Source organism: Vigna unguiculata, chromosome 7, assembly GCF_037176805.1.
Source record: "Vigna unguiculata cultivar grain cowpea cultivar isolate G323 ecotype 2 chromosome 7, ASM3717680v1, whole genome shotgun sequence".
Classification (NCBI taxonomy): Eukaryota; Viridiplantae; Streptophyta; class Magnoliopsida; order Fabales; family Fabaceae; genus Vigna; species Vigna unguiculata.
In genome coordinates, this window is record NC_140798.1 from 28,263,086 (window position 1) to 28,286,552 (window position 23,467).

The 23,467-nt window shown below is 34.7% G+C and overlaps 3 protein-coding genes across 4 annotated transcripts; all 3 read right to left on the reverse strand.

Moving 5' to 3' along the window:
- Positions 1-368: 368 nt before the first annotated feature.
- On the reverse strand, positions 369-861 carry RTFL14 (ROTUNDIFOLIA like 14). Its single transcript, XM_028081916.2, has one exon. The coding sequence runs from the start codon at positions 708-710 to the stop codon at positions 582-584; it is 129 nt and encodes a 42-aa protein (XP_027937717.2). The 5' UTR covers positions 711-861; the 3' UTR covers positions 369-581.
- A 2,085-nt stretch (positions 862-2,946) lies between these two features.
- LOC146884746 (putative glutathione peroxidase 4) lies at positions 2,947-6,041 on the reverse strand. The gene is made up of 6 exons (XM_085676268.1): positions 5,883-6,041; positions 5,706-5,782; positions 5,548-5,609; positions 5,355-5,473; positions 3,829-3,996; positions 2,947-3,266 (listed from the first exon to the last, which is right to left on the reverse strand). The coding sequence occupies exons 1-6, from the start codon at positions 5,934-5,936 to the stop codon at positions 3,234-3,236; spliced, it is 513 nt and encodes a 170-aa protein (XP_085532394.1). The 5' UTR covers positions 5,937-6,041; the 3' UTR covers positions 2,947-3,233.
- Positions 6,042-7,509: 1,468 nt separating this feature from the next.
- On the reverse strand, positions 7,510-22,382 carry LOC114191281 (protein HUA2-LIKE 3-like). Of its 2 annotated transcripts, none has more exons than XM_085676267.1 (12): positions 21,902-22,382; positions 20,727-20,803; positions 11,616-13,616; positions 10,762-11,218; positions 10,039-10,147; positions 9,820-9,932; positions 9,527-9,711; positions 8,974-9,445; positions 8,452-8,851; positions 8,159-8,326; positions 7,998-8,050; positions 7,510-7,909 (listed from the first exon to the last, which is right to left on the reverse strand). In XM_085676267.1, exons 1-11 carry the CDS (start codon positions 22,022-22,024, stop codon positions 8,025-8,027), a joined length of 4,131 nt encoding a protein of 1,376 aa, XP_085532393.1. In that variant the 5' UTR covers positions 22,025-22,382; the 3' UTR covers positions 7,510-7,909; positions 7,998-8,024. The 2 variants fall into 2 exon arrangements, with proteins under 2 accessions (XP_085532393.1, XP_085532392.1); XM_085676266.1 differs by having other exon boundaries at positions 8,452-8,887; positions 21,902-22,381.
- Between the last annotated feature and the right edge of the window lie 1,085 nt (positions 22,383-23,467).

The window sequence follows — 23,467 nt, forward strand, 5'->3', positions numbered from 1 at the left end:
CAAAAGACTTTAAACAATTTCTCTAGACCAAGAAAGAACTGATTTAAGATGAGATTTTCTACAGCAGCATGATGATGAAGTGTGCCATCTCATCATCAATTGACAAAGAAGGTATCATGTTTTGTTGGCAGAGATGGAAAGGAAAAGTGGAGCTACGTTCTCTTAAATCAGCCATCATGTCATGTTAAAGTCATGCTGAACTCTCTGAATAAGTGAGCTATATAGTTTCAGAATGACATTAAAAAGGGATTAGAACTTTTTACTCCAGAAAGTTCAGTACCATTCACGCTGACACAGAAGTAATAAACCTTAAAAGCAAAGGGCAGTGTTTATATGTCAGTGTGTGTGATATCAAAAAGACTCAAACATGAGAGACTGAGTTATGTCTTCATTTTGAATTATAAACAGGCTAGTTTCTAAATTTACACGTTGAGCATATAGCCCCATTAGTTACCTACTCTACCCCCTAAACTCTCCATTTCTCGCCATACAAGTTTCACTTGATTGTGCTCAGCAAGTATGGAACCCCAACTTCTGCTCGAACATAGCTCAAGGTTCTTCCATGTCTTCAATATCGAGTTTCACTCATGCCAGCACAAGAGCAACACAGTGCATCTCCAGATTATGTAAAGTCGTGTCCTCTGCTGACGAACTTGTTTGGAACACCTCCCCCATGATCGAAGCTTTGAACTCCTAACTGAGAATGCCATTTCTTCTCTCCTTCAAGGGTGTCTGAAGACTGAAGGTGAAGGTGAAGACTGAACCATATATATAGGAAAAAGGATTTGAAGATACGAAGGAAGAAAAATGTGGTAGATGACTTTTGTTTTTGTGGCCTCTGATTGCAGCTTTGGGACATGTGCCACCATCCACCTAAGATGACAAAGTTACACCCATGAGCCTGTCTCCTTTGCCGAACACGCTTGAGAGGGACTACTCATCCACTATTACTGACCAAGGGTCACCCTTGTCGCCCCATCGTCAATGCCTATCTCTTTTGTGGGATCTGTCTATATCAACTTTGTTACAATGTTTCTTATCTTCTATTTTGTTTTATTTTCTTTTTCATATTTAAATAAGACATCAGTGGAAACCCCTTCTTCTATCTATAAAAAACAAACCACACCAATCGTGATAATGTAAAATACATTCATTGTTGCAACTTGTCTCCAGATAAAGACATTCTTAATGACAGTTATACAATAGGTTATAGGCCTAACCATTCTTAATCTGCCATATTTAGGTCAAATAAAATACTAAACCAGTCGGTGGGTGGTGAAGTATTGTAGGTCTAATCATGACTCAATAATAAGGATCCTAGAGTTTTTTTAAGTCCAAGTCATGGTTGACATGATTCATTGATCATCATGGTGATGACTAAACCACCATTAATATTCTGTGCTTGAACAAGCTGACTCATGTACACCATACTTATAGAATACGGACGAAACTGTCTTTTGTCTCTCTCTTCTCCCATTCGATATGTTTTATGTACTGTAATTAACACTGTCATGATTCAGATTCTATAACCTCGGTGAAAGACTAAAAGACACAATCAAAAACACCAGCTTTTATTAGCATACCACCCACATTACCCCCCAGAAAAAGTGAGATTTCACATAAATTTGTGGGGTGAGGAGTAAATTGAATGCAGCAGGATAGTACTAGTAAGAAATTAATGTATTCGTCCTGGGTTTGATGTTGAATACTCCTAAAATAGAACATGCCTTTCCACACGAGGCCATAACACAATCATGTGTTCAGATTTCTCAAAGGACATTTTGTTGAAGGCAATGTTGTGCCTCTAGTAGTGGCCATGATCACGTGTTCTGTGTTGCCTCAAAGCAAAACCAGGTCGTTGTCGTTGTCGACCTGACATGCCTTCCTCTTATCATTTCCGGCACCAGTCAAATTCCTTCACATTCACTCAATGTTCAAGACCTTCCTTTCCTTCTGATTTTCATCTTCACAAATCGTGCTCTCACCCTCACATTTAAAAGATTAGTCCCACATCGCTACCTCTGCTATTCTGGAAGTGGACAGCCTCAACATTATTGGCCACCCTCAATAAGGTTGATACATTTGGTCATGCACGTTCACTCTTACACGTGTGCCTCTGCCTATGGATTTTCTGTCACGGGACCCAGCGACCCTGATTTTCTGTGTAGGCAAGGAAATTGAAAACTGAGGGCAAAAATTTTTCATTGCCAAAAAGATGAAAACATTCATTCTAGATGTGAACTGTTGAAGTTAATCAAGATCTTGATCGTCTTTGTAATTAGTCCTTATTCTCTGTTTACATTGTCATGCATTGGTTTTTGTCATTTTTTTCTGATTATTGTGAACAAACTAAGCAAATCAGTGGAAAGAATTGAAAGAGAATTTGAAAGGATAAGAAATTTGTGGTGCATTGTGATTGTGTGCCCCATTATTTGCTTATCAAAACTATAACACTCCTCTTAAATTTGATAACTCACATCTCTCATAATAAAGTTTCTCTTCATACAACACCAAAGATTGTCTCAAAACTTTAAAAAAAAAAATGCATAATAATTGAGGACACTAACTAATGCATATGACTTAAGGAAATAAAAGAAAACAAAAATGATGGGGAAAGGAATTTATCTCAAATAAAGATAAAATAGGTTGCATGTATGCTTCAACCTTCACTTACAATAATAGTATGTTATACATGGGTGTTCTCAGAATTTTTGACAAGGAAATTCTACCTACACTTTATAAATAATTCAATGCTTTCCACAATCTTCTCTTTCACTCCATTTCTTTATCTAAATAACATCACATTATAAATACTTATGACTTCTTTAAATTCAACTAATACATTACTAAGTATAATTATATATATTTATATTTAGATATTTAAATTACTAAATAATCAAAGTTTTCAAATATATAAATACTATGTGATCAAAGTCAAGGCATCCCTAATGTGGAAATACAGTTTTTTTTTTTTCACCATAAGCTACTGTTGTACATAGGGACATATGTTTACATGGCAAAATCAAATTGAATAACAATTTCCTTGGAATAAAATTTAATAGAATAATAGAATAAAATGATACAACATCACAAGTAAAGCCATGAGACATAAATATAAGCTAAATAACGAATAGAATAAACATCAATCACATAATCTTTTCATTTCCTTTTTCTTTTGATATATGTTGAACACGAGCAATCGTTTTCGTTTGAAATAATTGTAGAGTCGTCTTTCAAGCCAACCGCAATGCTTTCTTGATGTCTTTCTGTCAAAGAAGAAAACAAAAAACTTTTTAGTTTCATACCTCAAGCAGTTTAATTTACGTTAATTAAAAACACTAGTCGATAATAGATAAGATATAAAATTAAGTGATTAAATTTTATATTTGGCTAGTGTAGTACCACGTCAACTAATCAGAAACCATGATTGATAAGTAATTAATTAAAAATTGACAAACTCAGTGAAAAGAATATCAAAAGTTATGATAAAGTATACTAATAAAGTTAACGACAGATCGTCGGTTAGCATTGGTAGGTTTTTTATGGATTTAGAATACATGGATAAACTAAGTGCAATAAATACTATAAACTAAAAAAAAAAGTAAAAAATTAAATATAAGCTGGTTTACTTTAATTATTAACTGAGTACAAATAAAATTATATTAAGAATATATTTTATTATACTAAAAATAAAATATATTAATTAATATTTATTATAATAAATGGATTATTTATTCTAGATTTAAATATTGTATTAAAAAAAATATACTTATTTTAATAATTAGGGTTATCTCCTTCCATGAAAGAGAGAAAATATATGTTACTTACTTCAATGGCTAATGGCTTGGTGGTTGGGCTATAACGGTTGATGACGTGGCCTTCTTCATCAACCAAAAACTTAGTGAAATTCCATTTAATTCTAGATCCCACAATTCCAGATTTCTGTGCTTTCAGAAAGTTGTACACTGGTGCACTTTTTGATCCATTCACACGTACCTACACATAATAAAAAACAAGAATTTAAAGCACTAGGTTAATTTGTTTGATACATTCATACATGGGTTAATCTAAGTCATTGGTAAAACATCATAATTAATGTAAATCATATTCCCATACACAACCTACTATTAATATTTATATACACTGTCAGTAAACTTTATTAAATAAATTAGTAAATGTTAATTAGAGTGTTTCAACATGCATAAGTGAAATTATTGAGCTACAACATGTTTTCACTGTTTGGATAATGCAATTGGAATAACTAAGTCAAATGTGTTCAAAGGTAAAACAAACACTGTAAAAATTCACCAAAAACCACATGACTCACATGAGTGTTCAAAGACAAAAGAAAAAATATATATACATAGTTACTTTCACACGGACAATATCACCTAATCTTCCGACAAACAGCAGCATCATTGGCTCATTTTCCAATATTTGTGTCGGTCTGTTCAATTTCATATGCAATTGCACGGACGGTTGGGGATCAAAGAAAGAAGTGCGTTGGAACATGTAACAGAGATAATAGAATAGAATAATAAATTCTTAGCATAAGAAACTTCATGCTTATAACACTCAAATACCCTTACTAAGGTGGATAATAGTTCATATATATATTATCACCTAGGGAGAAATTTATCTTTTGACAATGGATCTGTTATTTATTCCCTTATGAGAAAAAAATTTGTTCTGTTAGTTATTTCAGTACCTGTTGAGTATAATGTGAAAAGAATACTTGTAAACTTTTAATTTCATAATTATCATGAATATTCTTAAATATTTTTATATTCATCTTTTTAAATTTTAACTAAAATTATTTAAAAATAAATCATTATATTATAACTTTAAATAAAAAATTAATTGGTAAGTATAATTCAAGTTAAATTATTTAATAAAATATTAATACAAATAACTTTGATATTTTAAAACAAATTTTAAATAACCTAAGCCAAAATTAAATTTTAAAAAGTTAACATTTTATTGAATGACTTTAATTTCATAAATATAAAATCAAATTTTAAACAAGTCTTCCAACTATTAACATCTATTTTACTAATAATTTTATTTTCATTACTTAAATTAATAAAAATATTAAATAAAATTCATTAGTAATTATTAACTATTAATAAATATCTGATATTTAATATTATTATATCCTCTCATCCCTCTCTGCATGTGTCCACGTGCTGTATGTCGCATAACAGTTGTGAAATGAAATATTTTTGTCATTCTTAAACTATATAACATCCTAAAAAAAAACAACCGCAGGTGAAGTTGCATCAGGATTAGAAAAATAAAAAACCAACAAATGTGTCTTATTTTCATTGACATCGAGAAGAAGAAGCAATATATACCTTCCCGAAAATTGGATACTCAGCCTTATATCTTGTACATGCAAAGTCATGTGCCTCTTGGCTAGTCCCAGGCTCTTTCTTCAAAAATTGATTACATGGAAATGCCAATATCTCAAGACCTAACATCAACAAAACACTCATCACTTTCCTTTTAGACCAACCAATGTGAATAAGTTGAAAGAGAATAGCATACCCCTGCTTTTGTATGAGGAATAAAGCTGAGTTAACTGTGTGTAATTCACATCAGCAAATCCACTGTTTGTCACAAAGGAGTAGGAAAAACTAACTTTATTTTCTTTTCATCATTAAACAACAATGCAAGAGAATGTTGTGCTAAATAATAAAACCAACCATTTTGAAGCAACATTGATTACAAGAAGAACTTTGCCCCTGTAGGCGTTTAGGTTCACATCTTTGCCCCTAGCATCCTGCAACAACCAAACTCAATAAACATGTTCATCAATTTACTTTTTTAACACATGATTTTAAACTTTTGTTTCGGTTGAAACTTATAACAAAGAAGTGTACCTTGACGGTGAATTCATGGATAGAATTTTCTGAGATTGATTGAGAAGCACCCATTTTGTCTGTGTTCTGAGATGTGGATACTCTTGTATTTCTCTTTTCTTTTCTTTTCTGATGTTGCACAATCAGAGTTCAAGCCTTTATAGCATTCTGGTTCAATAACTTGTTGGCACGAAATCTCATGCTTTTATCGGGATTCTAAATTTGACCTTACCAATATTTTACTAATTCTTTTTCTTCTCATTCGATTACAAAAGATTTGTTTTTCATGTCAATGAATTGATGTTGCCCACCTCAATGTTTTTTAAAGTATTGAATGGTCACCTTACACCCTGGAAATATAACATGCTTTGCATGACCTTCTGCCATAGGCTGGGAACAATGAAACTCAGTTCAAAAATAATGCCCCTTTTGATTTGCATACCATTTTATCTACAATCCAAAGTTCAAAGCTAAAAACAGCACTACATAAGGTAGAACATTATACCAACTTCACAGATGAATACACTTAATTTCTATAAAAAACAAGAAAAATAATAAAACAATAAAAGATGTATACATAATTTACGTATAACCTAAAAGTATAAATTAAAAGACTAAAATATATTTGAAATAGTTTATTAAACATTTTAAAGTAAAAGGGTTTAAATATTATATATATATATATATATATATATATATATATATTTTTTTTTTTTCCTTTTACAGAAAATAATTTACTACGTGCTATATTAAATGAACACAGTATTTGATATGACAGTCAACAAAATGAGAAATATAAACATATCATTAAAAATATAGTAAAATAAAATAATTGAACTGACTATAGTATTTGATATATATAATTTTTCAATTATAGTTTAACTAATAAAAGTTTTTGAGACTGCATTATTAATACAACATGTTAAATATTTCTTTCTATCATAGCTTTACAGAAGCCTTTTACAGTCAGGCAATCACAGGAACCTCAATTGTTCTTCTCCCCCACTGTTTTCATAAAAATTGTATATTTGTTTTAAAATAGTTCTTGTTCTCTAAGGATTCGAAGTCTCTCGTTAGTTTTTGTTAGGATATTTCCATTTTCTTATATTTAATTTTCTATTCGAAACTAAGACAAATTTCATTTTGCTAAAACAAAAATAAAAACTTTTGTTTGCTTGACTTCCCTCGTTGAACCTTTCATTTCTTTTTCAAAATACAAAGCTAGTTTATTTTCTAACTAACTCAGCACTTCTTATATTTAAAAGCATCAAAATGTAATTAAAAATTCAAATGTATATTCGTTCTCCTCTCCAATGTATCTTAATGTCATTACTATATCTTACTGTCATCAAACATTTTCTTACAAAAAAATTATTAAGATATATATACCCAAAAAACGCGTCTTTGTCCAGTTGTTCAAATACTAAACTAACTATTTTCCTAAAGAATAATGGATGAAGAGACAGTTATCCAGAAATACAAAGGCAGATAAATGGCATTGCACGATTAATTGGAAATTTAGAAATCTGAAGTTGATGATCATCAACGATGGCACTGTTGCTGATTAAGCCAGGTGGCCCAAACGACCAATTTGAAGTTGGCGGCCACTAAAATTAAGATAAGACCATAACATTTGGCAAACCACGCATTTAAGAGAGAACAATTTCAATATACTAAGAGAAGAACAATTTCAATATACTAAGGGAAGTACAATTCCAAGAAACGACCCTGAAAATTGTATGTGTGTGTATATATATTATATATATATATTGATCTAACTTCTGTAAGGGCTTCCCCATGAAATAAGTTATAAAATTTGGAGCAAAAAATTTGACACATGAGAACCTAAATAGATTACCCCTCTCCAACAACTCTACACTTTTACTCATTCTGCCCTGCCCTGCATTCTGCAGAAGAGGCTAAAATACATATGTACAAAACCTAGCAGATGATCCATATGTCCTGTGCAGATTCCGCCGAACCCCTCCAAGGATCCATGCATGTACACAATGGAAAACCACCTTTTCCTAAACAACAAGACCAGATACCTAGCAATCAACGAGGGAAACATGAGTACCCACAAGAATACTGGTTGAAGGACAGGCATTATGATCTAGACGATAAATAGAAATATACCAGCCATTGTTTCTAGATATTTTCTGATCACCTAGGTTGCCAAAAGCTTGGACCTGAAACATAAATACGAAGCGTTTACTATTTTCTATAGAGAATCCAATAGGAGCAGAAGACATTATCAAATAAAATTTTGTAACTACAAAGTAATAATGTTGTGTAACCTCTGTTTGAAACTGGAATTGCGTCTTCAAATGGTGGTCTATAGGACATGGAGTTCCTCTGATTCATAGAGCGAGGAGGAAATCTCCACCCATGATCTGGTATTCTGGTTGATTCACACGGATGACAACCATAAGGAGCAGGCACACCTTTTTCCTGATATCGAGGACCTACCAAAGAAAGAAACTTGATTTCATTCCATATAAATACAACTAACCATGGCATGATCTATTAACCACTAAATATGAATATACATGACAAATATCACAAGAATCATCAGTCATCCCAATCTTACCGGGAAAAGGTGTAGGAATATTCCATCTCTCGTGGTAATCATAAGGAGGTGGTCTTATTCTCTCATGATTATTATTATAGAAGTTATCTCTTTCCATGTTCTGCATAAAGTGCTGCCTATTGGAATAAGGAGGGGGTGGTGGAACCTCCCTTCGATGTTCCACATGCCGCTCCCCATTAACAAAAGAAAACTGATTGGACGGCACATGTTGAGGTGGCCGAATAGAATACCCCTTATTACGCATAGCAACTCCATCGGTATGTCCAAAATTGTCTGGAGGAGGTACAGGAAAACGGTTGAAAGAACAAGTAGATTCTGGCATGTGCATGTCTCTATATTCAGGGCCTCGATTGTGCACTCCATCATTGATAGGTTGGTTATGCCTAGGGGCAGCCATGGGCTGAACCACAGAGGGAAGTGGGTTGTCATTAAGAGTCTGCAAACCAGCTCGATTAGAAAAGACAAAGAAAGCTGAGTTCTATATTACATGGTGGCAAAATCATACGCAGTTGTGAAGCTTACCTGTGAAACGCCTTTTGAATTAACTACGGTGTTATATGGATCAGAGGTAGATGGCATGTGGTGTACAACTGGGGGTGGGGGTGGGGGTGGGGGTGGAGGAGGTGGTGGTGGAGGAAGGAATGAAGGTGGTGGTGGTGGTGGTGGGGAAGATGAAGGCACATCCTGATGTAGAGGAGCAAAGGGCGGGGCCAGATTCTTCTCAAACAGCTTTGCAGTTTCACCACCAACATCAGAAGTCGAATTGATTTCAACTTCATTTGAGGGAGCTACATCTTCCATTTCAAGTTCACCATCAACATCTTCCAAGATATGCCTGTGTTTTTCAATTGCAGAAGTCATTTCTTGTACTTCAGAAGTATGCTCTGGCGTGACAGCCTCAAAGTTCCCACCATCAGAATCACTCCATTCACCATCATCTTCATCTTTAAGCATCCGGGGCATGCAGAATCCAGGCAGCTGAAAAGTTGAGTTGCTACAAGATCAAATGAACAATAAGTGAACAGTCCCAGAAGTATGAAAAAATAAAAGATAATTAGTAGTAACAAGCTCAAACCTTCCATATTCATCAAGCATGCCCTCCATTTCTCTAACGGGGTCATCCATTGCCCTCTCTGTTCTCATCGAACGGCGCAAAAACACACCAGCAGCAGCTGAATTGCTATATAAAGATAGTTCCCGGATATGACGTCGAATTACGTGCACTGGTAGGATTTTTCTCTCCAACCACAGCCTTAAAACCTATTGAAGTTCAAAGCAAAGGTTACAAAAATATGATGATGCAAAACAGATATTCGAGGAAAGCACATTTTGTTTCACTTCAATAAACATTAAACTTGATTTACTTGCCTTGAGACACTGCCTACGGTTTTCTTGTGCAGTATTTCCAGGAGGAGCAGCAGCAGATAATAGTCGTGGAAGGACTGCATGGATAGCAGACGAATATACCCCACAAAAATCACCTGCACAGTCAGACATTTTATATTCAAATTAATTATTACACATCTGGCTGACATTTTCATCCTTCTCTTTTAGTTAGAATAGTGTAGCAAACATCAAACACGTCACCTTTTAAGCCACGAGAAAACTGTGCAATTGAGTCAACAAGAAAAAATAAATCCACCCTCCGATGCATGCTAGACTCCATTTCCAGACAATGAGCAAGAATTTCCATCACCTGGAACACAGCCCAATACATCAACATTGTAAATGGCACGATGTAAGCCTTTTGTAGCTAAAGTTAAACAATTTTAATTAGGAAATAACGGCAGAGTCTATTGAAGGAATTTAAGTTTCATCGGTGTCCAGAAGAATTATAATACCAAATATGCTAATTTTTAGTCAGATTCACAGTCAAATTTAATTAAACCCGAAAATTAAAAAAAAAATGTCTTCAACATTTAAAGAGTTGTCGGCATAGCTTATTAAAAAAAAAAAAACTACATTTTTACCAAAATTAAACTGCAATTCATAAATTATAAATGAAAAAAAAAATTAAAGCTTCATTTATAAAATTGAAGATTTGTAACTGGATATAAATAAATTTTACCCTATCCTGCTTATAAAATAACATTTAAATTTAGAGGAGGTGCAGAAATAGAATATTAGGATGCAATGGCAAGGCTTTGAGTCATTGGAAGTACAGGATTCTAATAAGGTTCAAGGCTTTCAACTCTCCCAACACAATAACCACCCTTTGTGGTGTGGTTCTTCCCAGGTTCTATCATATTCACAACCAACATTTCATAATAGAGGATAGGAGGATTTCTTAAATTTAAAGAATCATATTACCTTATCTGCAATACCAAACTTTGCACAGTCAATAGCTATGCGTGTTGCTCGACCAATACTTTCCTTTGTCCTTGTCAATGTCCCAAGCATTGCTTCAAAGTACAACAAAGCAGCTCGTCCTGCTTCAGTTGGCTTCCCTATACATCTTGACTGTTGAGTTGCAACATACCCATCTTTACATCCATCAAAAGGTTCAGATAAAGTTTGCTTCTGTTGTAAATGTACATCAGGGCTACAACTTCCATTGTGAAGAATATTACTACTGTCTGATGTAGAAACGTTGCAAACAGAAGTAGTTGGAGGAGATCCTTGCGGAATGCAATCACCCCCATCTGTCAAGGATGGACTTGACCGAATATCTGAAATACCCTTGTCACCCAGACAGTCATCAGATGTTGAGACAGAATTCATATCCTCCTGTGGACCTTGACATTTTATCTCTTTCACAACCTCATGCCTAAAAGTAAAGATCGGACAGAAACATTCTTAAATTTAAAGAAATAATGCGTAAACAACTATTGTTTGACAATTGATCTCTTTCATATTGACCATCATTTAAACATGAAGCAAGAACATCATTTTACCCGGAAGATCACAACCAAACTGAACCCCACAATTAGTTTGCAGTAGAAAAAAAACACTTGCACCATGAATCATCTAAATGAGAAAAGTGTAAGTTCATCCAACCAAATTGACAAACTCTATAACAAGTTGTCATAATAACAGAAAAAATAAGCTTTGTGTGTATAAGAACAAAAATGTTTTCTTAATTTCTTTTTCTTCTTTACTTTTTAGGATTTCAATAAAAGTGTTAAAAAGGCTAAGAACTACAACATGCCAAAACTAAATCTTACATATCATTGGCTGTGCCAATATCATCAACTGCTGGCTTGAAGCACTCTGTCTCCTCACGTACAGCAACCTCATTCCGAGGCATATTAACATTATGAGGTGATAAAGCATCATTTTCATTCACACCCATCACAGGGTCAAGGCTTATTCCATTTTGCCCTGATGCATCAGATGCTGAATTTGAATGACTCAAAGTTCTAACGTGGTCTTCATGGTTCGGTAGTATTGATGGATCTGGTGAATACTGAATGCTTCCATCATCACAGCATTTTGTATCAATAGGACAATTTCCTTCATTTGACTGAAATTTTAAATCAGCTTCTTGGCAAACCATATGATCACTAAGCTCTTCAACAACTTGAGTGGTGGCACCTGGGAGAACATCATTGCTGGTTTCATGCTGTTGCTTACCCACTTGAATAGGTGATTTATTCTCAGATAAAATCATTGGATTTGAATTGGTTGAATTCACATTGATATGAGACGAATCAATGTTGAAAGTATCCAACTTTTGCAGCCCAAAATCATTACATTCTTGATTATTAATGGTAATACTCGGACATCTCTTCACAGCAGATATACAGCACATACCACTTGCTGTCATTATGGTGGATGATGAAGCTTCCATATGAGCTTGGCCTAGTTCCGCAGCATTAGCCGACATGGCTTCTAAAGCTCGATGGAGGCGTTTAGATGGAGGTAAAGCAGCTTCACCATCCACAGAGCTGAATGTTTGATCTTTCTTAGTATTACATATCTGAGTATTGGAACATGGAACTGAAAGTTTTGGAGAAACATTATCCAGAACTCCATTCAGTACATATGAGTCTCCATCAGCAGGGCTACCATTCTCATAATTTGAAGATGTGATAATCTGATGTGCTGAGTTAGTAATAGTATCTTCCTTACAGTAGTTTTCTATAGATTGGAGAGTGCTATGATGTTCTGCCTCCACAGATGATTTACCCATCCTGACTCTTGCTCGTTTGACTAGGGGCAAGTGCTCATCCCCATCTTGTTCAAAGCATCTTTCTTTTGAATTTTCACAAATATTCTGTGAACTTTGACTGGCATTCTGCAAACCAGCCTCCTCCTCTGTCCTACTGGTTGGCTTAGAAGCATCATGAGTTGCCCTTTTCCTATTGGGTTTTCTTTTTTTCTTATTGACTACAGGTCTTATTTTCAGATCAAGCCCTTTGTTCAACTCAACTTCTGAACATTCAACAGCTTCCGAGAGTTCAAGTTTAAAATTTGAATCTATTGTACTGCCCTCGTTGAAGCTAAATGTATCAGAATCAGTTGTTATAATTTCAGAACTGTTGTCCTCCATGCTACCATTCGAGACAAAAGCAGATGACTCAAAATCATCACATCCAGAAAGATCAGGTGACTTCCTAACACATTTATTCCTTCGCGTACATGCAGTAGTTGATGGGTCACCAGCACCCTTTGCACCGTCATTATAATGCAACAAAAAGTTTTGGGCACGAGATGGATTTCTAGACCTTCTTACTGAGGTATGTTTCTGTATTACACAACCCTGCAGGCATAAGTCAGCCATAGACCTTTTTCGAGTAGAATAAGTAACTGGCTTAGGAGATTTAACCGCAGCAACCTCATCAGCAGGCTCCTCCAACATTGCCTCCTTATTATCAGATTCATCTTTATATACACCAGCTGACTCATTCTCAGCTGCACATACTACCTCTTCATGTTTGTAGGTAATAGAATCTGAAGAATTCTTAGGTAATGTGTGTGTCAACTCGGGGGTATCTGTCTGATCCTTGGCAGATGAGATAACCGGATTTGAAATATCTACACTAGCAACATCGCCAACAAGGCCAGTTTCGTCAATCTGAGACTCTTTTTTTGATTTCTCAAAACTGTCAATTATCTCCTGAACAGCACGACCAAAATCAGCACCTTTTCCATGACGTTTTCCAAGAAGAGACTGTTTTTTCTCCTCAGTAAATGCTTCTACATCAGAAGGATTGCAGAATGCTCTACAAAAAAATATCAGTTCAAAACTAACATGAGCTAAATATAAATTAGATATAATGTGCAAGGAAACAAAATAAATGATAGGGAGTACAAAAGCTTCAATATAAGACCACAAAACAGATTAACCCAAAATAATTATAATTACTAGCAAAATTGCAGGCGTTGCAGTGCCTGTGACCACATTTGTTATCACACCGTATTATAATTTTTTGTAAATAAAAATGTGTACATTATTTAAGTAATTTTGTCTATTTATATGAAAATAAGATAATTAAATATATACATTCTACTGAATTGCAATAAAAAAGCTAAATTATATAGAATCAAACATTTTAAGAGCTTAATTCTACAAAGAACGTGGAAGTTTCTTTTTTTAATCTATGCAGGAGTCTCTTCCTTCCCACTATCTGGTAGATTTTTTCTTGTTTGCTTTTTATTTGCTCCACCGTGGTCCGTGTATTAATTTTATTTTATTTTTTTCATCTTTTTACATGTGTCATACATTGTGAATTTTGCATTGCGATTTAAAATGTTATTAAGGATGAATTAGAAAAACAATTTGTGTACACCAAAAAGGGGAATCACAAGTATATACTGTAAAGATATACCATTAGTACTCAAACTACCCAACATTCCACATTGCAACACAGTGCAGTAAATAAGCCTTACATAGAACCCCGAATTCAACAGTAGGTGAAGTTTATATTTATATTTGAATCAAGCCTGAGTGCATCAAAACCTTCTCACTTAAGAGGAACTAAATCCATGGTCAATAATAGGGTCAGAACAAAACAACTAACAAAATCCACGTGACAGAATCTATATACCAAAACATCAGGGGTCATCAAAATATTCACACTCCTGGCATGGGACTCAATATCTAAAACATTTCTAGCCAATAATAATACCAGAAGGTCTACGAAAAGATAAACAGTTTAGCTCTATTTTCAGATCACAAATCACAGAAACTAGTATTTATGTTTTCTCCAGAGTTCGTGCAGAAAAGTGACAATCACCTTTTTCAATAATTCATTTCAAAACATTGTTATGTTTGGAACTTTCATCTGCAATGTCATGGACCAGAGAGTAAAAGTGTACCTAATTTGGTAGTATTTTAGGCTAAAAGTCAAGCATTTAAGGTAAAAGGGGGAAGTATCTTTGAAACCTGATACACAGTGGGCAGGTCAAAAGGGTAATTCAGATATGAGGGATGAAGTTACTCCAAAAGTAATTCTAAAAGTGTCGTCATTCATCCTAACCCAACATTTTCTTTTAATCTAAGAGTTAAAGGCGTGTTACGTTTAGATTAAAAGTAAAAAAAATGGGTTTGAAATGAAAAAGGCAACTGTTCGCATCCTTTATATGAAAAAGAGAAAGATGCTAAAATAGGCCATTTTACAAGACAGCCATGATTACAGAAAAAAGATAGGATTGTTCATAACTTTTAGATGATCCAGATTGAAAAGTTTATATAATTAAAATCTGGTTTGCCTATCTTTCACTGGTTTCACACCATAGAAATCAGAGAACTAGTTCAGAATAAAAAGCAAAAAAATTGTGGAATAACCCTAAATACCAACTTTGTGCCAATATGGCACCAGTTTCTCCCAATTCTCCAACAGTGACAAAATGAATTCGCTGTCAAACTCTCCTAATTTATATATAATAGGCAATTATGTTTAATTTCTTTTACAATATCAATCAACCCAACTGACCCATCGAACTCCATCACTACCAGGGACCTAACCAAATCCTAATAGAAATTACATTTGACATGTCAACAAGGAAATTATACTTGATCTTCCATTACAAAAATACAAAAACTTGAAATAAGATGCATCATTGTCTTTTCTATAATCCATTCTGACATTTGGGATCTAAGTCAAGCCACATCTTTTGGGTTTCAATATTTTCTTACATTTATTGATAAATACTCTCGTTATACTTGGGTTTATTTAATGAACGAGGGATCTGAACTAATTTCTATCTGTCTTTCCTATAAAAAATAAAAAATCAATTTGGCCAAGTTATCCAAATTTTGAGTGATAATGTCAAAGAAAACTTTTCTTCTAGCTATTTTTCTCTTTTAAGTTCAAATGGCATTTTACATTAGTTTACTGGTCCTCCTAAACTTCAGAAAAATGGAATAGCAAAGGAAAAATAGACATTTTGTTGAAAATGCTCATAACTTGTTGCTAGCTTACCAGTTTGTCACTGGGTGATACTGTTTTCATTGTTTGCTTCCTCAAAATAGAATGTTCTCTTCCTTTCTTGACAATCACATTCCATATATTGTTCTATTTCATACTAGTTAGAATCATAAGAATTGTACGATTCGAATTAGGATTCGTTACAAAATTCATCAATCATGATACATATCATTTGATGATTGTTTTGTTGCCCGAATTGTAACATGAATAGGATGAATCGGATCTGAATCGTACGTTATAGACGATTCATGAGGAAGGAAGAAATGAAAAATCAAGACAGAGCATAAGAAACTTGTTCTGGTAAAAAGCTGGGTGCCCTAGACCGGAGAACAAATATAGAGATTGAATAATCTAACTCAGTTAACCATGCTTCAAGCCAGAGAACCAAGTGTCTTAGCCTTGGGTGTGTCATTCTATTTATAAATAAAGTGGTTACAAATCAATCTTCCAAATAAGAACATAATACTTCAGTTACAAAATACAAAGATAATAATAAAATATAAACCACTTTATTGTTTTGCTGAAATATCTCCCAACTTAAAAAATCTGATAATTAAATCAAAACTTCCTATAGACTTTAAATCGGCCTTTGGGCATTTTATCCATCTTCGAGTATCGAGTCGGACCTCGAACAACCGGAACGGTTCACAGCCCCCCAACCTTGAGCCAAAGTGTATGAGGCGTAAAGTCTGAAAAAATTTGTTAAGCTCATTCTGGATACTTCCTTCCCAAACTTTTCCACTTGTTTTGTTTAAATTAGTGTTAGCACAAGTGACCTTAGTGCGTAGATTTGATGAAGCTAGTACATGTGATCATGAGAGATTGATGAAGACTTAATGAAGAATTAAAGTGATTGGTAGTTGATCAAGCTTGGGGTTTATTGAATCTAAAATTGACATGAAGACCACAAAACTTGAAGATTGGACTCAATTCGTAGACTTTATGACATAGTGTAGATGTCCTTTGTCTTTTGTCTATCTTTTCAATCAGCTAAAAAGGATTTTAACATGTTAAAAGGCTTGTTGCATATAATTCTAGTATGAATGTATTAGATTAGTTTAATTGCTATGCAATTGGCTGATTTCACTTAAGTCAAGTGAAATCAACAGATTGTATGGACAAATCAACATGTTGAATTCACTTATGTGCAGACTATATTAGCTGGGTTTTAAGAGAGTGGGAGAAGTTATGTGATTTTTGAGCATGAAAACAGTGAAACCAATTTGGAAAACACTCTCTCCAGATTACACAATGAGCAACTCATGATTGAAGTTCTTAGAGCCATTTTTGCTTGGTTTTGAAGCTTGAAGGACGCGCTTTGGTTGGCTAGGGAGAGCCACCAACAAGGTCTGGTTGTTCCTTCGCTTCTAGGTGTTTCTTGGTGTGATTCCAATTCTGCAAGTGGGATCTTGCTATGTTGGGTTTGAGATTCTTGTGGGATTCAAGAATCATGGTGTTTAGTTTAATTCAAATTGTAATCTTTGCGGGATTGTGTAAATCTTTTAAGTTAGTGCATTGTCAGACTTAGGTTGCCCTGACAAACTAGATGTAGCTTAGATTTGAGTAAACCAGTACAAAAACCATTGTGTGATTCTCTCTCCCTTACCTTGTTCATCATTTAAACTTCAAGAAAATCAATTTAATCAATCTTTGTAAGGTTTTCGTGTGATTTGATGTAATTTGGTGGTGCAACTAAGTTTGATATATCAATTGGAACCAATCTTGTTTGGTAAAGCATGCTACTTGAGTGATTTGCGTTTTTCTGCAGAATTTCCCGATATATCAATATGTTGATTTTACATTTTAATTTGTTATCATACTGGTTTGTTTGAGTTTTTCCTGTTTGATCAAATCAATCTATTGTTTTTGTCTTTCAATCATCTTAAATGTGGGGTCTTGCAGCAATTAACTTCTGATTTGTTGGTCAATTTTATTCAAATAGAAAAAGTTTTAATTGAACATAATTTCGAGTTCTTAGCCATGCTGGAATCTCTTTTCCTTTAGTCGGGTGAGAACTTACTCCTAGCCGAGCTGGAACTTTAGTTGCTTTAAATGGTGTCCTTGACCCAGCCGAGATGAAGTTAGTAGATTTGAACTGGTATTTAAATATAGCTGCAAAGGTAGATATCCACATAAAACGTACATCCATAACTCAAAATATACATAATGGTATTATTTATTGAAATAAATTTATTTATGATTTAAAATAAATAATTGTTATATACAAAAAGTTTTAGAAATACTTTACTTGTAATTAAATAACTTTCATATGTAAAAATTCATAAAAAGGTAAATAAAAAATGATTTTTATTAAATATCACTGAAATATTTAAGCGGGTTAAAATAAAATATTGCTATAAATATTAAATTTGGCTAAAATAAAATAATTTTTATTTATAAAACATCATAATAAAACAACTTTTATAAAATATCACTTAAATATTAAAGTTGGTTAAATAAAATATTACTATAAAATTTTCACGTTCATTAAAATAAGATATTACTATAAAATATTTTAGTTAAAATAAGATATTACTATAAAATATTTTAGTTAAAATAAAAGATTACTATAAAATATTTTAGTTAAAATATAATATTACTATAAAATATTTAAGTTGGTTATAATGTAATGTTACCGTAAAATATTTAAGTTTGTTAGAATTAAATATCACTTTAAAATGTTTAAGTTGTTAGAATAAAATATCACTATAAAAATATTTAAGTTCGTTAAAATATAATATTACAAAATATTTAAGTTGGTTAAAATATAATATTACTATAAAATATTTAAGCCAGTTAAAAATATAATATTACTATAGATGGCGACCAGTAGTGGCGAACAGCGACAGACTAGATTTCCATCAACAACAGATGATAGTCAACAGTGGTGGACAACGATAACTACGGCGGACAAGAAGATTACCATCAACAATGGATGGTGGTGTTATAAAGCTTAATGGATTTGGACTTATCCAGAAAATGGTGTCCCAGGTCATCTGATGATTTATCGTGTGGTGGTGGTGTTATAAAGCTTAATGGATTTGGACTCATCTAGGAAAGTGGTGATAAAATTGGACTGCCATAGTCAAGTTCCTTCACTACATTGTATTCCATCTCTGTAGAGAATGGTTCGAATGTATCAAGGACCTCAAATATGGCAATCCAATTTCATCACCATTTTCCCAGATCAGTCCAAATCCATTAAGCTTTATAACACCACCACCACACGATAAATCATCAAATGACCTGGGGACACCATTTTCCTGGATGAGTCCAAATCCTTTAAGCTTTATAACACCACCATTCATTGTTGATGGTAATCTTGTGCACCGTTTATCGTTGTCCACCATTCTTGGTTGTCATATGTCTAGTCCGCCACAATCTGTTGTTGTTCGCCATTGTTGGTCGCCATCTATTGTTGATGGCAATCTTCTTTGACAAAATCATCCTAATTGAAGTTATGCAGTTGTGCACCACTTTCTCATATTATTCTCCATAGCTGTTTTAGTTGTTTATCGGCCTCTGTTTTCTGCCAGCCCAGGTTTGATGTTTGTTGGCCATTGTCATATGCTAGTGACCTTCTTTGTCACTATTGTCACTAAAACATCTCTAAATATTGTCAAAGCTAGATGTCTACTTTGCAGTTTGTGCTCAAATTGTCTAATCCAAGAAAAATGTTGTCTAAAGAAGTTTGTACTATGTTTGTCAGATCAAAATGGTCAACTTGCATATATGCTGACCAAGTTCTTAAGGGACTTCAATTGAGTTTATCTATTCCAAGCTTGGGTCATCCAATTTGTATGCTCCAGCTTGAGGGGGAGTGTTGAAATAAGTAATAAATAGTACATTGGCAATCATTTATCAGCTGTAATCATGATTAGTACTTAGTCTTGTACCAAGGAGTCTAGTGCACTATCTGAGTTGTACCTAGGAATCTAAGGTAGTCTTTTGATCTTTCATCTTCCATTATATCTGTTTCTATCATTATAAATAGAAGATCACAAGAGGGATCTCTTGAGCCATCCAATTTTATATTATCTTTTTATTCTCAACAGGACGGGTATGCTATTGTAAATTTTAATCAACTATGAGGTAATTCAGAAAATACAATGACTTAGGATAAAATGCTAAAGTGTTAAACTGCACTCGGCAACTGAACACATTTATATATAAAAAAGAGTACAATTTAAACGGAGGGGACAAGTTCAGACATGGAGAACCTGCTCTAACACAGGCTTTTCAAAATACGAAACAAAACATATTTTTATATAATCTATAAAAGACAATCCTGACAAAAGATAAATATTGTTTTTCTAACGGATAGAATAAGATTATCCTGTTTGGTTGTTACATCCTGTTCATTAATTAAAAAGTTGAGGCAACCAGAGATGGGTTAAGAACAAATAGGATAGGAGAAAGAAAAGTCACCCCCTTCCATCACTTACATAACTTCTTAATTCCATTCCACCATTACTATAATTGTGGACGCTGCTGCACCATCACCACTGTTGCCACAACTGCTGCAACCCATGCCACCTCTACCACCAGTACAGCAACTATGCCACGTAACTATTGACCCACTACAATCACCACCTCCATGATTACAATCCCAGCCACAACCACCACTTTTCACAGGAATAACTTCGTCATTTGCATACAATTTATATTACCAACTATCAGACTATTTGGTGGGCACCACACACACAATATTAGTCAGTCATCTTACTTTGTCCATCCTATCCTATCTACACTACCAAACAAGTGCTAGGCTTCACAATTACATTGATTATGAAATTTGAACAAAGTATATATGATTTTGAAAGTTATGCTAAGCTATACAAATCAATTGTCACAACAACCACACTTTCGTCATTCAAGCTACCAAATAGTTTGCATACTTACATTTGTTGTGTTCCAAAGAAGTAAACAAGCACCTTCTTCCAATCAGTAGAGTAACCCCATTTCTCTGGCTCACTTACCTGCCACCAGCAAAGAACTGCATAAGTTAAAGGAAGTAGCTACTATAAAAAAGAAGGCGAACAAAAGAAACAGTTTTAGAACCTAAGGCCCCTTTTTCGACCGTGATTTATTAAGGTGAGTTTGGTAAGAGTGTAATGAGGGTTGGGGTAAGGAGTGAAATTTGAGAGAATAAATTTCAGCAAGTAAAATGCATATTCCACTAGAGTGAAAAACGAAAAGAAATGTTGCAGAAGTAACTTCTTTTTCGAAAATTAATGAAGTGTAAAACTTACACCAAGCCTGACAGGTGGATAAAATTTCCAAATCTCGCACACTCTCTCGCACTATTGACTAATATATCTAACTTTAAATCACTCACTACTACATTGTAAGGATCTCTCTTCCTCAGCCAAGCTCTCTCAACAACTAAACGGGGGCCATCAAAACCCATCTGTTATCCTCACATTGTTGGGAAACTGGGTTGCAGACAGGAGACCTTTGGTTCTCGGGTACGGTGTCAACATTCAGACTCTATATAAACATGCCTAATGAAAAGAAGAAAAAACAGATGAAAATGGCTTAAAAATCATCTCATTCATAAGCATGCCAAACCCAATGTTATAGAAGCGGTAAATATTCAAAGTTAATTTTTTTCTGCGAGGAGGAGAAACAGGAAAGTCAAAGCTCCAGATGGTTTCAGCCCATGTTTACTAGCCTATGTTTACTAGTTTCCATCTTCTCCCCCCTTGCTACCAAAGAAATCAAAAGTCGCCTTTTCCGTCAGAAGCAATCAAAACTTCAGAATTCGCAATTAAATTTTGAAAACCTGCTGAACACATTCCAGTTATGCACAACATATTCATCTAAGCAAACCACGAAGCGTACAAAACGCATATAAGACATAGAAAGTTTAAGACTTTATGGTCAATCCATCTTCTATTACGGAATTCAATACTGGATCCACAATTCTCAAGGAAAATTGTCACACTAAACCAAGAATTCTAACCCTACTCAACATGCAACCCCCGACACAACCTCAAAAAGCACATTCAAACAGCACAGTCAAAAGAAAGACAGAAATTTTCACAAAAATTCACAAAGTAAAGAGAGGAACCAACCGTGGCAGGCCATGCAGGGAAGCCCTTGACTTTGGCAAGCACAAGATCGCCCACTTTCCACTGGCGGCAGGCGGCAGCCGCCGCCGCCGCCTTACTGACCCCCTTTCTGCGGGTAGGCGCCATAGGAGGAAGCCTACAGTGAAATGAGGGGAAGAAGTGATATGAAGTGAATCGAGCAGCGAATTGGGTCGACAATGGAAGGGTTAGGCAGTGTTTGGTATTTAGTGAGGGATTTGGCAGGCATTGAAACGCAAGGGATTTGGGGTAAGCAGAGGGAGAAGGAGGGTGTTGGAAAGAGTGTGAAAACGCAAACCCTAATTGAGGGAGAAAGAGAGGGGAGGTAGAAGGGGATTTTGGGGACGCAAGTAGAGTTTTTTTCAGAGATATGAGTTGGTTAGGTGGAAGCAAGACACGGAGTATGGGCTTCTGGCAAGGGTGAAGTGGGCTAACGTGCGCTCCGTGCTGACTGTAGAAAATTGATAAAGATGAGATATGCTTTGTGATCATTCATTTTATTTTTGGTATACTTCCGTGCACGTGACTACAGCATTTCCAATATACTCCATGCCACGGCCGTTCTCCCTCGATTCAAACTTTAGACTTTCGGCATTCATGGGCCGCCCAGTTCTTCCTGCACCCCATTTTTTCTTCCTGCACCCCATAAATTTTAATATTCCAATTTTATTCTCCTTCTCCCAAGGTCAGGCTCCATCCTCATGCTCCCATATAGCCACTCCTAGGGGACTCAAGCTTGTCGGAACCATTGAAGATGAAGTAGGTGATGCGGTGAATCCTTTCGTTGTTGTTGGTGGAAGATTAAAGATCGTTAAGTGTCTTTCAGATTGTTTAATCCGGTATACATTTGTGGTTTTTGCATTGCTCAATCTGGAATTTATTCTCGAATTCAAGAGTGTATTTTGGATTGTCCAATCCAGAACTCAAGTGCCATTTCTGGAATAAGCCATTATGTACCAGATTGAGAGTAACTTCTTCTTCACTCAAGGAGACTCCTCTTCTCCCCCACTTTCCTCTTCTTATCAACCAAAAAGACTCACTCCCCTCAACAGTCATGCATAGAGGGGAACACAGAGCACCATCCATACACCAAGGTCATTTCACGCACAACACCAGGGGCCATTTCCTTTTCTTCCACTAGCAGCAACGATAGGATTCATCGCATCACCCATTTCATCTTCAATCTTCAGTTTCAAAAAGCGTGAGTCCTCAAGGCTGGCTATCTATGAGCTTGAGGATGGAGCGTGGCCCCAAAGAAGGAGAATAAATTTGGAGGGATGAAATGAGAATATTGAAAATTATAAGGGTGCAAAAAGAAAAAATAGGAGTTCATGAAGAAATGGTCTCATGGACTTTAACAAGGCCTTTCTTATTGCACCTTTTTTTTCTTCCTGCTTATAAATTAAGATATCCTCATTTCACCTTTCTTAAATTTATAATAAAATAAGAAAAGTTTGCCTACACATTTTTCTTTTTATTGTCCACTTCAATCTTCTCTTCGTCTTTATCCTTCAGTTTGAAGTTCACCTTCATTTTTTTACTCTTCATTGG

What these genes read in the sequence shown, in the direction of transcription:
- RTFL14 (XM_028081916.2), bottom strand. Translation starts at nt 710, where the DNA reads ATGGCATTCTCAGTTAGGAGTTCAAAGCTTCGATCATGGGGGAGGTGT.
- LOC114191281 (XM_085676266.1), bottom strand. Translation starts at nt 22,024, where the DNA reads ATGGCGCCTACCCGCAGAAAGGGGGTCAGTAAGGCGGCGGCGGCGGCT. An exon ending in ATTGGCACAGCCAATGATAT is followed by an intron (nt 11,219 to 11,615) that starts GTAAGATTTAGT and finishes CTTTACTTTTAG; the next exon opens with GCATGAGGTTGTGAAAGAGA. An exon ending in AATTCCAGTTTCAAACAGAG is followed by an intron (nt 8,051 to 8,158) that starts GTTACACAACAT and finishes TTTATGTTTCAG; the next exon opens with GTCCAAGCTTTTGGCAACCT.
- LOC146884746 (XM_085676268.1), bottom strand. Translation starts at nt 5,936, where the DNA reads ATGGGTGCTTCTCAATCAATCTCAGAAAATTCTATCCATGAATTCACC. An exon ending in TCCATGAATTCACCGTCAAG is followed by an intron (nt 5,783 to 5,882) that starts GTACACTTCTTT and finishes TGGTTGTTGCAG; the next exon opens with GATGCTAGGGGCAAAGATGT. An exon ending in ATCAATGTTGCTTCAAAATG is followed by an intron (nt 5,610 to 5,705) that starts GTTGGTTTTATT and finishes TGTGACAAACAG; the next exon opens with TGGATTTGCTGATGTGAATT.